We start from the raw sequence: 16,108 nt of genomic DNA on the forward strand, positions 1-16,108 counted from the left end.
GCCTGGAGTGCGAGGAGCTGAGGATGAAACGGAGAAAACGTTTTCCCTTAAAGTGACCATCTTCCTTCCAGGTCCTGGATAAGGAACTCTGGCCGCTCGAGGGCTGAGGATGTCGGGGGGAGTCCTTAGGAAAAGCTTTCCAGAATAGGGAGCCGAGGGTACCACAGGACTTAAGGAGTTAACGGAGCGGCGGAGGGCGCAGGGAGGAGCCCCCCAACCCCCACATTGGCAAGCATGCTGGGACTTGCAGGCTGGCTGACCATCGTGTGGCGTAGGGGCTGCTGGGAAATGTAGTCTTTGACCGGTCCCGGCCGAGGTTCCGCACACCCAGCAGCGGTGACAGCTCAGGAGGTAGGCGGCAATAGCAGGGGGCCAGGAGTGAGTGCGGGGCAGGGAAGCCAGGGCAGGGCTGGACAGGAGGGACTGGGCAAGCTGAGAGCTGGGTGCCCTGTCCTGAAGCTGTCAGAACCGGACACCCCCAGCCTTTGGCTGATGCAATGTGGCCTGCTGGGCTGGGGGAGGGCCAAGGAGTAACGGGACACTTGCCCATCTCCAAGGCAAGAGGGACAGGACTGGAGTCCTGGTCCAGAATGAGACACTCCCTTCCCAAGATACATGCAGATACACCCCTGACACTTCCCAGACAGCTGTTAGCAGAACTCACACTGCTCCCCCAAAAGAGAGGCAGAGCCCCCGTCCTGGAGCAGTAAAGACCATAGCCTCCTCTCCGGTAATGGGACAGGGCACCACACGTCCTGCAAGTAGACTGGACCCCACTAAGGAGCGACTGGATGCCCTTCAGGACAGAGGCCGGCATAGCAAGTTGTACCTCGCATCAGAGGCAAAGGATGGCAAAGGGGGAGGGGGAGGGAGAGGATGGGGCCTCCTCCGCCTTCTCCCAGCAGAGCCCCCCATCCCTGCCGGTGGTCCTCAGAGGCAACTCCATCACATCCCCGGTGACATATTGACCTAAAGAACCTCCCTTCTGCCCTTCCCCAGGGTGTGCACCAGCATGGACCAATCTGTGGCCATCCAGGAGACCCTGGCTGATGGGGAGTATTGCGTGATCATATCCTTCCCTGCAGCCTGGAGCTCCCAGCCCCAGGGCCTCCCTGCCTGGGCTTGGGAAGTGGAATGGCAGGTGTCTACGTGTCTCTCTGGTTGCCTCCCTCTCTCTGTGCCATGGGGGGAGGGGGAGCGCGGGGGTGGAGGGAAGGAAACCAGTACTTACTATGTACTCAGTTTTGGACTCTCTGCCTTATGCTTTAAATACTCAGTTATCCTCCCACCCCCTGTGAAGTTGGGGGTTGATATCCCTATTTCACAGATGAAGGGTTAGAGAGGTGAAGTGACCTGCCCAGGGTCACACAGTAAACTGCATGGGTGAGGGCAGGGCAAGCCAGGGCAAGGCTGGTGGGGCGGGCCGGGTTGGGCAAGACCTGGATGCAGGCTTCCTTTCCCTTTGCCTTGACCCTGAGCGGCAGGCGGTGCAAGGTGTGCTGTGCGAGGGCGACAGCAGGCAGAGCCGCCTCCTGGGACTTGTGCGCTACCGTCCGGAGCGTGGTGGCCAGGAACACGCGTAAGTGATGGGGTTGGGCCTTGCCTGTTTGGGTTTATTATTTTCCATCATCCCTCCAGCTGGATTTCACACCTTCTAGGACAGAGTCTGAGGCTTCTAGAATAATTATAATAATGATAGTTAATAGTTTCTGAACACTATATGCCCAGCCCTATGTATTATTAGCTCATATAATCCTCAAAATCTGATGAGAAACCCCGTGGCCTGACTGTCTTGGATTCAAACCTAGGCTTTGTTACATCTTGAGCAAACCTCAATGCGTCCAAACTAAAGATTAAAATGAGTTTCTGCATATAAAGTAGTTAAAATGCTGTGAAGTACGTAAAAAGGGCTCCATAAATGTTGCTAGTAACACCCACCTATTACCCAGAAACAGCGAGAATAATGATCAAAGTTCTCACAGCTGAAAAGTGACCCTCAGGGTCTCAGATCTGGGAAGGAGGAGCCTTAGACATTTTTGAACCCATCACCCTTCCTTTACAGATGGAAAAGCTGAGGTTCAGGGAGGGAGAGGAGGAGGTGAGGATTACCCTGTTCTTGTCATATACAGTCCTAGAATGCACAAGGGGGGGATTACACATGGGTTTTACTAACAAAGCGGGGTTCCCAAAGTGAGGCAAGTCCAGCCTTGATAACCCATCAGTCTCTGATGGGCACCATTGTGCAGAGAAGCATGAGCACAGCCCCCAGGGACCAAGGAGAGAATGCGAGCCGAGCACGCTGAGGCTTCCACAGTGGACCGGAGGAATGGCCCCGTGCACCCTGTCCTTACGATGCTTCCTGCCCTCAGTCTCTTCCTGTATACACACCGGAGGATGGCCATCACTGGGGACGATGTCTCCTTGGACCAGATCGTGCCAGTCTCTCGGGATTTCACACTGGAAGAAGGTGCCACAGTGGGCGGGATGGGATGATCCCTCTCCTCAGGGCCCCCAGGTCATTTCTGCCCTTGTTGGGGGTGGAGTGGTGGGAGCAAGGATGATGCTCAATGGCTAAGGGCCTTTTCCTTTCCCTCCCTGCAGTGTCCCCAGATGGTGAGCTCTACATTCTTGGTGAGTGGGCCTTTCAGTCTGAGTTGGGTCCTAATTATCTATAGTGACCTGTTTAATATCTACCTTATTTGCTAGACTGTTTAGTTCAGTTCAGTGGCTCAGTCATGTCTGACTCTTTGCTACCCCATGGACTGCAACACTCCAGGCTTCCCTGTCCATCACCAACTCCTGGAGCTTGCTCAAACTCACGTCCGTCAAGTCGGTGATGCCATCCAACCATCTCATCCTCTGTTGTCCTCTTCTCCTCCTGCCTTCAATCTTTCCCAGGCTCAAGGTCTTTTCCAATGAGTTAGTCCTTTGCATCAGGTGGCCAATGTATTGAAGCTTCAGCTTCAGCATCAGTCCTTCCAATGAATATTTGGGACTGATTTCCTTTAGGATTGACTGATTTGATCTCCTTGCTGTCGAAGGGACTCTCAAGAGTCTTCTCCAACACCACAGTTCAAAAGCATCAATTCTTCAGCACTCAGCTTTCTTTATGGTCCAACTCTTACATCCATACATGACTCCTGGAAAAACCACAGCTTTGACTAGATGGACCTTTGTTGGCCAAGTAGTGTCTCTGCTTTTTAATATGCTACCTAGGTTGGTCATAGCTTTTCTCCCAAGGAGCAGGCATCTTTTAATTTCATGGCTATAGTCACCATCTGCAGTGATTTTGGAGCCCAAGAAAATAAAGTCTCTCACTGTTTCCATTGTTTCCCCATCTACTTGCCATGAAGTGATGACTGGATCCCATGATCTTAGTATTTTGAATGTTGAGTTTTAAGCCAGCTTTTTCACACTCCTCTTTCACTTTCATCAAGAGGCTCTTTAGTTCCTCTTCACTTTTTTTTTTTTTTTGGCTAGATTATAGTCACAGTAGTGAAGTAGTAGTCATTATAAAAAGTATTGATAATAGAAATGAATACTTGGTCAAAGATGATCTTGGCCAGGTACTATGCTAAGAGCTTTACACACATCAGGTGGTGCTCTCTTCACAATTCTATCAGGTCATCATTGCTTTCATTCCTGTTTTATGGATGAGGTAATGGAGACCCAGAGAAATGAGGTAATTCAGTAAGTGGTGGGATTCAAACTTGGACTACAGACCCTGGAGCCCACACTCTTGATCAGTCTGCTAGACTGCTCCTACTTATTCACTAGCTCAGCACGTGTTTTGGGCGATCAGGTTACGCTGTAAGCCAGACACCATCCACAGGCTGATCTCTTCAGCATGGTATTCACAGTGCCTAGCATGTCTGACTGCCAGAAAGCCCCTCCGTCCACCTCTGTGTGCTTTTCATTCCACTTGGGTGGTGGTGGTGGTGGGCTGGGGGAGTGGGTAGACTATAGTTTGAGAACTTGGTCTCTTCTGTCTCCATCCAGAAGTCTGTGGCAAGGCTTACTGGCTTTTCAGAGCCTAGGTCCACCCCCTCTTGTAGACTGAGGGTGTTAATTTGGAGCTGGGGGTACAAAGGGCTCCGTATCGTCCTAGCAACAGTCATTAAGTTGACCCATAAGTCAATTGCTTAAGGGTCAAAGGGGCTTTGGGAGCTTGGGCTGCTGATACTCCATTCTGGGGGCTCCAGCCCAAAGATGCACCTTAGCATCTCAGAAGCCAAGAGCTCATGTCCTGCTTCCCCTGCACAGGTTCAGATGTCACCGTCCAGCTGGACACAGCAGAGCTCAGCCTCCTGTTCCAGCTCCCCTTTGGTTCACACACCAGAACGTTCCTCCAGGAAGTTGCCAGGGCCTGTCCAGGTAGGTGAGACCCCAGGCTCCCTGTGACAGCGGGGGGAGGGAGTGGCTGGGCATTGACCTCCCCACCACCAGTTGACTTTGCACACTTTGAACTCATACTCCATAGTTTCTGTGCCCTCTTAAAGCTATTGGCATGAGGTCACAGTGCCCCCAGGCCACCAGCTGGCCATGGTGTTTGCATTTCTGTTTTCCCATTTCTGGATCAGAGTTTTAACTCCAGCAGGGCCCCTTTGCCCTCCTTGCTCTGAGCAGGGCTGAACGGGGTGAGGTGTGATTCTAATACAGAGTCTTCAGTAAATTAGCAAGATCAGCAGCTTCTAGAGGCCCATCTTCCCTCTCTCTGCCAATGACAACTAGAACCAAGGCAGGTCTGCCCTTGAACCCTGTGCTCCACTGCAACTGAGAAAATGGTCTAGCTTTGCACTAGCAGAGAGAGGTTAGTGGCCTCTAGGGCAGAATCTGTTTAGACTAGGAGATTAGCTAGGCAGGTAAAGGAGAGTTGTTCAGATCAGAAGATCAGTCAAAGAATATGCAAATTCGAGCCACCAGGTGCAGAAGCTTGGCTGTTTACCCAGCACTGTTACTTCTTTCTTTCCTAGCCAGCATCTTTGTTCTGCAGAAATGGCGGAGGTGGGGTGGGGGGGAGGGGGCGGGCTCCCTTTCTATTGTGGTCTCATCATGGAGCCTGAATGTCTGGCCACTCCAGCTTCATTTGCATGGTGTGCAGGAAGTGGACTGACTGGATGCGAACAGGGGAGTGTGCAAAAAGGAAACAAAATTATAGAGCCTTGAATGCTGAGTTAAAGGATTGATTCTCTAAGCAGGGGGAAATTAATCTCCAAACCTTCAACTAATAAGGATAACTTGTTTTATGATGATCATTGGTAGTTGTATGAGAAGCAATAATAGTTTATAGTCCTTGATTGATATTTTTGCCTACATAAACACAACAAGTCTTCAGTATATCTGCATCAAAAATGAATTCTTTAGAAGATAAATGCTTTGATAGGAAACTGAGCAAAGGAGATGGATAGTGCACAAAAGAATACAAATGAACAATATCTTGAAGAAAAAGAAAAAGTATTTGATACGGTTTTTTTTAAAAAGTAATAATAGTCATAACAGCCAAGAGTATAGACTTTGAAGCTATATGACCTCTTGCATTTGAAACCTGTCTTTGCTGTTCCTTAACCGTGTGACTTTGGGCATCACCTCTCTGAACCTTGGTTTTGTAGATTTTTTTTTTCTTACGGTTTTTTGAAAAAATATTTATTTGGCCACACTGGTCTTAGTTGTGGCACCCTGGATCTATCATCTTCATTGCTGCATGTGGGATCTAGTTCCCTTAACAGGGATCGAACCTGGGCCCGCTGCATTGGGAGCATTGAGTCCTAGCCACTGGCCTGCCAGGGAGGTCCCTCCCTTTCTTCCAGTTTTATTGAACTCTAGTTAACATACAGCATTGTGTAAGTTTAAGGTGCACAGCATAATGATTTGACTTGCATACCTCATGAAATGATTTCCACAATAAGTTTAGTGAACGTCCATCATCTCATATAGATATAAAATTAAAGACATAGAAAAAAATATTTTTTCCTGGTGATGAGAACTCATGATTTACTCTCCTAACAACTTTCATATATAACATACAGCAGTGTTAGTTAGATATATCGTGTTGCACATCATATTTCTGTGTGTGCTCAATCACTAAGTCATGTCCAACTCTTTGCAACCCCATGGACTGCAGCCTACCAAAGTCCTGTCTATGGGATTTCCCAGGCAAGAATACTTGAGTAGGTTGCCATTTTCTTTTCTAGGGGATCTTCCCGACCCAGATTTGGACCTATGTCTCCTGCATTGGCAGGTAGATTCTTTACCACTGAGTCACCAGGGAAGCCCCATCATATTCTGAGTACTTAATTGTCCTATAACTGGAGCTTTAGACCTTTTGACTACCTTCATGTAATCCCTCCTCCCCCCTATGTTACCCCTCCCTCTGGTAACCACAAATCTGACCTAATTTTGAGTTTGCTTGATTGTAGATTTCTATATGTAAAGAATATCTTCCTGGGAATTCCCTGGTGATTCAGTAGTTAAGACTCTGAGGTCCACTGCAGAGGGCCTGGGTTTGATCCCACAGGCTGCACAGCAAGGCAAAAAAAAAAAAAAGGGAATATCCTGGGGCTTTGCAATGCAAGGGACACTGATTCAATCCCACATGCCTTAGGGCAACTAAGCCTGGCACCACCACTACTGAGCCTGCCTGCTTCAATTATTGAAGGCTGAGCGCCCTAAAGCCTGTGTTCTGCAACAAGAGAAACCACCACAAGGAGAAGCCTGCACACCGCAACTAGAGAGCAGTCCCTGGTCTCCGTACCTAGAGCAGGCCTGAGTGCAGGGACAAAGACTCAACACAGCCAAAAATAAATAAATATTTTGGAGGAAAAAAAAGAAAGAGAATATGTTCCTCAGGGAATTGTGGGAATTAAATGAGATAATACATATGAAAATGCCCAGCACATAGTAGGAACTCAGAAACTATTTCCTCATCTAACACTGATCATGGACTTATTGTGTATTAGACACTGTTTGAAGAACTTTCAGCACATTATCTCATTTTCTTTACCACAGCCCTTCAAGGCAGGTATTATATCTCCATCTTACAGATGAGGAAACTGAGGTTCAGGGAGGGTAAGTGCCTTGTCCGAATACATAGCTGGTATAAACAGTAGACGGAGGAGCCTGGTAGGCTGCAGTCCATGAGGTCGCTAAGAGTCGGACACGACTGAGCGACTTCACTTTCACTTTTCACTGTCATGCATTGGAGAAGGAAATGGCAACCCACTCCAGTGTTCTTGCCTGGAGAATCCCAGGGACACAGGAGCCTGGTAGGAGGCCGTCTATGGGGTCGCACAGAGTCGGATGCGACTGAAGCGACTTAGCAGCAGCTTAGCAGCAGCATAAACAATAGAGGCAGCATTAGACTGGATTAGAGAGTCTCCTCCAGAGCCTGACCTCTTGAGTTTCGCTCTAATGCATCCTAAACTCATGCCAACCCATCCCATCTAAACTGCTCAGGGAAGATTTCATGTAGGAGGTGATGTTTAAACGGAGACTTGAAGGACAAGTGAGGTTTTTACCAAGCAGGCAACAAGGACGAAAAGAGACATTTGGAGTTAAGAGCAAGTCACTGGGTGGGACTGAAGTTGCGGTGGGAGGAAGCTGTGGAGTGAGCTGAGCCAGAAGAGGCCCACAGAGATAGTACGTGAAGGGCCTTAAATAAGCAACAAAGAACTTGGACTTTTCTATAGCCTGTGGACAGCTGATGGAGTTTTAAAATGAGGAATGACAAAGCAGGATTTACATGTTAGGAAAATTCCTCTGGCAACTGGTGCAGAAGGGGGGAACATCAAACAGGGAGATCAGTGGGGATGTATTTGTAGTGATTCAGGCATAAAAAATGAGACTTGGACCAGGGGCCATCATGGGGATGGGGAGGAGAGGATGGACTGGAGAGACCAAACTGATGAGAACGAAGGTGCCATGGGAACAGTGAGTTTGGGTTATGTTCACAACTTAACCCTCTGTGGTTACAACAGTGCCTAGCTGTGTGCCTATGCTTTGTCGTGTCCAACTCTGTGTGGCCCCCATGATTGTAGCCAGCCAGGCTCCTCTGTCCATGAAATTTTCCAGGCAAGAATACTAGAGAGGGTTGCCATTTCCTACTCCAGGGGATTTTCCTAACTCAGGGATCGAACCCGAGTCTCTTTGTCTCCTGCACTGGCAGACGGACTCTTTACCATTAGCACCACCTGGTAGGCACTCAATAAATATTTGTTGAATGGAAGAACAGAACTTGATGTCTATCTGTGAGAATGAAAGAGAGAGAAGAGTCGATTTTCCTCTCTTAGGCTTACTCCTTTTCCCTACTCCTGGGGTCTACATGTGAGGTAACCAGCAAGGAAACTATACTAACTCAAGTTCTCTGAGTAGCTGTCATGATGGACTTCCTCAGAAAGGAATTGGGTGAGAGGGGACTCTCAGAGCCAACAGGCTCTTGGGAATCCATCTGCCCAACCCTTACATTTTATAGATAAAGGGACCAGAGTCCAAGAAGAGGTTATAGGTGAAAGTAACTAGGTTTTTCCCACTCAGCCCTTGGTGAATAATGTGCAGCACAGAAGGTCAGGGAGTGGAAGTGCCTTGGTCAGGAGATTGCAGTTAGAGAAAAGAATTAGCCAACATGAACTGAGTACCTACTGTGTGCCATACATTTTTCTAAATAGTCAGACAACATACAACCACCATGTTCTTCTGTTGAGTCTTGTGAGCAATACTTAAGTATAAGTATCTGTTTTATCCATGATAGAGTACACTGACACACGGTGCCTTACCAGAAGTCATTCATCAGTTGAAGTAATACGACCAGGTTTGGAACCCCAAGCTATACCTGCAAAGTCCATGGAGTCCAGAGATTTTGTTCAGATCCCAGCTCTGCCACTTCCTAGTTGTGAACAATATATTTAATCTCTTTGAGCCTTGGCTTTATTGTTGTGTGTGAGTGTGTGTGTTTTGTTTTTGGCTGCACTGAGTGGCTTGTGTAATCTTAGTTCCCCTACCGGGGATTGAACCCATGCAGTGAAAGTGCAGCGTCCTGAACACTGGACCACCAGGGAATTCCCAAGCCTTGGCTTTATTATTTGTACAGTGGAAATATGAACTCGCCTTACTTACTACTCCAAGGGTTTTGTGAGGATCAGATGAGGTGCTGCTGCTGCTGCTGCTAAGATGAGGTGCAGTATGGGTTAATAACATGTAAATGCTGAAAATAATTTAAAAGCCATGTCTGGCAGTGCCATAATCAGTCCTGCAACCCAAGTCTTTTCATTTATGATGTTTTTACAAATCCAATTCAGTTTGGTCAGGGTCATGCAGTTCTACAAGGGGGACAGGGAAGATAGCATAGGAAACAGCAAGTGTTTGGGAGTCAGGCATACCTGGGTTTGAGTGAGAGAGGCAGAGAGGACTCAAGAATTTCTGGGAGAGAGGAATGGCAATCTGGTTAAGAGGGAACCATGGAGCTTCTCTTGAAGGTGTATTTCATAGCAAGCACACTGCTTTTACTTACAGAGTGTGTTTTTTGGAGAGGCCTGAGAATTGCTGATGGAGATCATGGGTAGTTAAAGCCTCCAACCGGCTCTCTAGCACTAACATCTATTTGAATTCCCACTCTGCCACTCACTCTTCCACCTTAGACTACACCTGAGCTGAGTTGCCATGGGATAATCATTGCCACGGAATAACAGTTTCCTTCCTCCTTAAATTAGTTGTGAGAATTAGGGACGTAATATACTTGTGAAGCACAGACCTAGGCACATAATTACCACCAGGTGGGAGGAGGTGGTGCTGGTCTATCTTGGTACAGCATTTTGTTTTCATATTTATTATTGTATTTGAGTTTCAGGTGCACCCTGTGCGAGAGGGAAACAGACTTGGAGCCTCCCCGAGAGGCTGATCGATTTGCTCACGGACGGACAACCGTGCCGAGGGGAACCGGCTCTTCAAGCCCGTGGCTCAGTAGTCCCTCCTTTTTCTTTCCACAGGCTTCGACCCAGCGACCCCAGATCCTGAGTTCCGGTGGCTGTCTCGATACAGGTGCCCAGAGCCAGAGCCCGAGCCCGAGCCGCCCACGCCTCAAAGCTGGAATTCGGCCCCAGGCACCTGGCCGGGGCGTGCCAGAATTGGCGGAGGCAGGTATCGGTCTTGGAAGGCGAGAAAGTGATTGGAGGAGACCTCGCCTCAGGGACGGGCCCCGTTCTGTTTTGGGGCGGGGCTACTAAGCAGGCTGGCCTTCGATTGGCGAGGGTGGCACGCGGGGGCGGGACCCTCGGGGGGGCGGAGCTGGGGCGGAGCGGCTCGGGCAGCGAGATGAAGAGCTTGAGGAAGCTGGCAGAGAAATGTCCGCCGCCGCAGGCTCTCGGGAGCGCGACTCTGCAGGTCTGGCGGGAGGTGAGAAGCTGGGCTGGGGCTTTGAGCCGGGGGTGGTGGCGGGCTTGGCCCTCGGGCGGGCGGGGTCTGCGGGGTTGTCCGACGAACGCCTGGGGCGAAGACCAAGGTCCTGGCCCACGGAGGCGGGGACATTGGGTCCGAAGGGCTCTGGGGATGTTAGTTCTCAGCCCTCCGTGATGAGGGCAGGCGCGGGCCAGTGGGGGTATTCAGGAATCCCGAGGTCGGGATTGTGATTGTAGTAAAGCTCTGTTCTTGCTTCGCTGTGTGACCCGGGGCAGGTGGCTGCCCCTCTCTGAGCTTCAGTTTCTCCATCCTGACGTTCGAGTCTGACTTGTGTTGGGGATGCACTCCCTATCACACAGCGTTCCTTTGGGTGAGCACTGGTGTGTGTACTGGGGCTGCCTGGCTCTCCTGTCGGTCCTCAGCCCCTCTGAGAGATTGGACTCTGTGCAGACCGGGAGTCCAGGAGAGCCCTGTCCACCTTGGGCCTGGAGGCCACGGTGAGGTTACAGGTAAAAGAGACTAGTTTTTTTTTTTTTTTCCCACCCAGCCCTTGCTGGATAAGGCTGTGCAGCACAAAAGGCCGATTGTTGAGCAGGAGATTGTCTTTTGGAGAGTGAGAGGCCCCCGGCTGAAATTTGGGTCAGTCTGGTGCTTTGGGAGGAGGTATTTTTTGTCCAGCTCCTGGATTTTCTGTCCGGGGCTCCCTGGTATGTTTTATTCCTGGGTGTGCCCGTGCAGCTCCTGTTACGTCCAAGCTTTGGCATGACCGTGAGTACCCACTTGTGTCCCATTTCTCAGCCACTTGCTAGAGAACTGTCAAGTGCCTGTGTAAGCGTGGGCCGGCACTCCACTTGCTCTCACCAGGCTTGGAAACTGTGAGGGGCGGGGGGGAATAACACATTGCACAAGTTTGTAAAATGAAAGGAAACGAAGTGAGCAGAGGACTTCCTCCGCGCTTGTTCTTTACCTTCTTTGCAGCCGCCGCAAGACGCGGTCACAGCACCCTATGGTGCTGGTAGTTTGCGTCTCATGGGCTTATCTCAGTTATGAAGTGCTGATCTTGAGACAGCTTTTGCATCAGTTTCCATGACATTCTGGGCTCTGGCACTGGGACAGGTGAGAATTTAAGATTAAGAACATATCCTTCCCTGGCCCCTTGGAAAGAGGCTGCCAGCATCCAGACAGAAGACAGGCCCAATGGCAGCAGAAAGAGGTGGGTTCTGTCTTTTCGGCCAGCACGCCGGATCCTGTTGAAGCGCTTCATCTCTTGAATGGAGGGAGGTCTTCTGTGAGGAGTCGGGATGGCTCTGAAGCAGTTATCTGCTGTGGGGTCGTGAATGCAAACGGATCTCAGACTCTTTTGTGATCTTTCAAAAATCCCAAACTAGCTGCATGCTGGTGAAGAGTTACTGTCAAGGTGCTGGTTTCATTTTTAATCTGAAATTATTTGTCCCTGTCATAATCCCTACAATAAATGGGATTACACTATTAAATGGTAAGTTGCTTATGTTACAGTTGGTAAGAAATGGCCGTGGACCTCTAGTTCTGTTTGGGTAGCGTGTTTGCAGAGTTCTTTGGTCTCAGAGGTCTCAGAGGAGAGTCCTGTCATCTACAACAAGTAGGGGGAACCCTTGGGGCCGCCTCTGAATGTCCCAGACAGTCCAGACCCAGCGGGAAACAGATAGGGAATTTGGTGCTTCCAATATGCGTGTAATCAAAATACCCACTTCCTGATGGCTTCGGGAACCAACCCGAGCATTGCTTTAAAATGCTGTGTGTGATATGCATCAGGAGAAACAGGGCTTCTCCAGGGAGCTGACAGTGTCAGAGGGATCTGATGATTCACAGAGGTGAGTGAATGTGGGGTCGGTTCAGCAGGAGGGGGACCTTGTGGGGCTAGTCAAGGTCTGGCTATTTGGGGGGCAAAGTGAATCTGATTTTCACTCTCTGCCTTTGTTTTGGTAGAGAAAGGAAACATCTCACTTGGCTGCATCTCTCCAAAATGTCCATTTTTTTCCCCTTGGATTTGTCTTTCCTGCATTCAGGAGTGTCAGGCTAAACTTGGTAGAGGTTGCAGAAAAGTGAAATGCTGCTAGTTTTCGTTTGGGGTCAGTGTTCTCAGGTTCAAACCAGGATCTTTGAGCTAAGTTATGATGTGGAAGTGAGATATAAGCCTTCTTGTTGAGTGACAGCCTGTTCATCTGATTCTCTTGGCTTCTTCAGGTGCCAAGACCTTGCATGGGTCCCAGACAAGTAGCTGTTCTAAGTAGGGGATCTTTCTGCTTCTTCACTTAGTTAACTGCTCTGTGGTGTAGCTTTTTTTTTTTTTTCTTAAAAAGAAAAAAAAGAAATACCTTCCTGTTTCTGTTTAGCCAACTGAAGATGCTTTTATCAAGAAAACCCCTTGGGGAATCTGCCTCTGACTCAGTGCTCACCCTGTCATTGTGTAAAATATTCACCTGCCTCATCCTACACACACTCAAAGACCTGGAGCTGTGTTCTGGAGGACTCTGAGCTATGGGCTTGAGAGGAAGCAGCCACTCAGAAGTCCCATTGGGGTTGTTCTGGGCTAATTTAATGAAATGGTAACAACAGACTCATTGCAGAGTTCTGAAGTGGTTTTCTGATTCCATGGTTGATTCAAAACGTGATGGCTTTGTAGTAACTCAAATTCAGAATGAGATGTGCTATGGGTATTTTTTCCCCTGGACCCAGGAAATAAAGCATTGAAGTCTGTGTGGCCTGAGAAAGGAAATGAATGCTATTTATAACTCAGGGTAGCATAAAGGGTAACCTAGATTACTAGGGTAGAAGCCAGTGAGAATGTTGGAAAAACAGCCCCTGGGGTCAGTCAGTCGCCCTGCTCCTCCTCCTCTTAATAAATAAAATCTGTGTGACTGACATACCCTTTTAGCACAGAAAATGAATTTTCCTAGATGTTTATCTTACACGTAGAACTCTTGCCCATCATCTCCACCTTTGTGGGAAGCTCTGCTGGCTCCTAAGCAAATTAATTGGGCTCACTTTGTTTCTTTAAACAAAAGAGAACTGTGTTCCTTTTTCTTCCTTCTTGTGTTGTTCCCTTCTCCATTTCCTTGTGTTTGTTTCTTGAACAGGAGAACCCCCTGAAGACTTTTCTCTCCTTCAGGAAACAGGTTGTTGTGGAATTTTACAGTGGGAGCATGGAGCAAGCAGATGACCCACAAACATTCCCTTAGAAGGGGTGCTTTGCACAGGAAAGTCCTCAGGGACAGAAGGTTCAGGAAGAGGGAGGCATCAATATTTACTAGAGGAAAGACAGTCTGGAAACATAGACGCTCACTAGCTTGCTTGTTTTGTTTGCTGCTTCAAATCTACTGTAACAAACTTGTAGATTTTACCAGTGGTGCAAATGTGAACTAAAGCTCCAAAATGAAGGCTGAGGATTTGAGCAAAGTGTATGTCTACGTGGCCTACTTTAATTTTTATTTTTCCTACTGCATGTTAGTATCACATTGGACATACCTCTGACTTTCCTCTCGTCCCTCTGTAAGATAGGAGTGAAAGTTTGCCTCCTAGAAGGTCTCATAGGACTGAAGAAATTCAAATTTGGCGGGGGGGCATGGGGGGTGCTTCCTCTGGGAAACCCGTTTAGGATTTGCAGATGCCCACCTCCAAGAGCTTAGAAACTGGCTGCACTCCTCAGGGCCTTTCCTAGGCTGGCTTGTTCCAAGTTCCGTATTCATTCTCTTCTTTACTCCTTTCCTTCCTCCAGTTTCTTTTCTGTCAATACAATCACTAAAAACCTCAGTCATCCTTGACTCTTCCCTCCCCATGTCTAATAACCACATTTGGTCCATTTTTTCCCTGCAATTTAAAAATCTTTTGAAAATTAAAGAGATTAAGTCCCTGTAGTTCACATTGGTATCCTCTCACTTGAACTAGTGCAGTGCTGTCTCTACAAGTCTTCCCCTAGGTCTCCTCCTCCCCCTGGGGCTTGCCCTCAGTTCAGTTCAGTTCAGTTCAGTCGCTCAGTCATGTCCGACTCTTTGTGACCCCGTGAATCACAGCACGTCAGGCCTCCCCGTCCATCACCAACTCCTGGAGTTCACTCAGACTCACGTCCATCGAGTCAGTGATGCCATCCAGCCATCTCATCCTCTGTCGTCCCCTTCTCCTCCTGCCCCCAATCCCTCCCAGCATCAGAGTCTTTTCCAATGAGTCAACTCTTTGCATGAGGTGGCCAAAGCACTAGAGTTTCAGCTTTAGCATCATTCCTTCCAAAGAAATCCCAGGGCTGATCTCCTTCAGAATGGACTGGTTGGATCTCCTTGCAGTCCAAGGGACTCTGAAGAGTCTTCTCCAACACCACAGTTCAAAAGCATCAATTCTTCGGCACTCAGCTTTCTTCACAGTCCAACTCTCACATCCATGCATGACTTCTGGAAAAACCATAGCCTTGACTAGACGGACCTTTGTTGGCAAAGTAATGTCTCTGCTTTTGAATATGCTATCTAGGTTGGTCATAACTTTCCTTCTAAGGAGTAAGCGTCTTTTAATTTCATGGCTTCAGTCACCATCTGCAGTGATTTTGGAGCCCCCAAAAATAAAGTCTGACACTGTTTCCCCATCTGTTTCCCATGAAGTGGTGGGACCAGATGCCGTGATCTTCCTTTTCTGAATGTTGAGCTTTAAGCCAACTTTTTCACTCTCCTCTTTCACTTTCATCAAGAGGTTTTTTAGTTCCTCTTCACTTTCTTCCATAAGGGTGGTGTCATCTGCATAGCTGAGGTTATTGATATTTCTCCCAGCAATCTTGATTCCAGCTTGTGCTTCTTCCAGCCCAGTGTTTCTCATGATGTACTCTACATAGAAGTTAAATAAGCAGGGTGACAGTATACAGCTTTGACGTACTCCTTTTCCTATTTGGAACCAGTCTGTTGTTCCATGTCCAGTTCTAACTGTTGCTTCCTGACCTGCATACAAATTTCTTAAGAGGCAGGTCAGGTGGTCTGGTATTCCCATCTCTTTCAGAATTTTCCACAGCTTATTGTGATCCACACAGTCAAAGGCTTTGGCATAGTCAATAAAGCAGAAATAGATGTTTTTCTGGAACTCTCTTGCGTTTTCAATGATCCAGCAGATGTTGGCAATTTGATCTCTGGTTCCTCTGCCTTTTCTAAAACCAGCTTGAACATCTGGAATTTCACGGTTCACGTATTGCTGAAGAGGGTAACTTTTATCACGCCCTGCTGTTTTGTTTGTGAACTTGAATGCTGCATCACTCCCTGTAGCCTGCAGAATAAAGTTCAGATTCTTTAGTGGGACATCTAAGTCCTGCAGGCCTGGCCTCAGCCCCTCTGTCGAGCCTTATCGTCCCCAACTCACCTTCATTTCCTCTTACTTCAGACCTGATTGCTTATTATTTCTGTGTTTTTTCATCTTCGTTGGCTGTTCATTCATCTGCATTTGTACAAGCTCGAACGTGCTACTTTTAGCATTTTGCATCCTGTCTCCTCCCCGAATGCCAGCCCAATGCCTTGTATATCGGTAGGTGCTCAAAAAATGTCTGTTGTCTTTGAGACCTGAACCGTTCCAGCTCCAGTGCTTTGTTGCCTGAAGGATGCCTGCCCCCTTCCTCTTTAAGCGGGTTCTGCACTTCTTTCCACCCCTCAACCCCTTCCTGGTTTGCTTTTGCCCACTTCTCTTTCGGTTTTATCACCAGACCACAGACAGTTCACAG

General features: G+C 48.3%; 1 protein-coding gene across 4 annotated transcripts in view; it reads left to right on the top strand.

The window, feature by feature from the left end:
- Positions 1–256: 256 nt before the first annotated feature.
- INPP5B (inositol polyphosphate-5-phosphatase B) overlaps positions 257–16,108 on the top strand; it is a 54,823-nt gene continuing 38,971 nt past the window's right edge. Inside the window, exons 1-7 of one of the 4 annotated variants that reach the window (XM_027537772.1) lie at positions 257–351; positions 1,000–1,069; positions 1,485–1,579; positions 2,370–2,467; positions 2,602–2,631; positions 4,264–4,374; positions 9,978–10,124. In XM_027537772.1, coding sequence (XP_027393573.1) covers positions 1,013–1,069; positions 1,485–1,579; positions 2,370–2,467; positions 2,602–2,631; positions 4,264–4,374; positions 9,978–10,124 — 538 coding nt within the window. In that variant the 5' untranslated portion in view covers positions 257–351; positions 1,000–1,012. Of the gene's footprint in view, positions 352–999; positions 1,070–1,484; positions 1,580–2,369; positions 2,468–2,601; positions 2,632–4,263; positions 4,375–9,977; positions 10,129–10,272; positions 10,384–16,108 lie in introns of those variants that run through there. The other 3 variants (XM_027537773.1, XM_027537774.1, XM_027537775.1) reach the window with 3 other exon arrangements.

Source organism: Bos indicus x Bos taurus, chromosome 3, assembly GCF_003369695.1.
Source record: "Bos indicus x Bos taurus breed Angus x Brahman F1 hybrid chromosome 3, Bos_hybrid_MaternalHap_v2.0, whole genome shotgun sequence".
Lineage (NCBI taxonomy): Eukaryota > Metazoa > Chordata > Mammalia > Artiodactyla > Bovidae > Bos > Bos indicus x Bos taurus.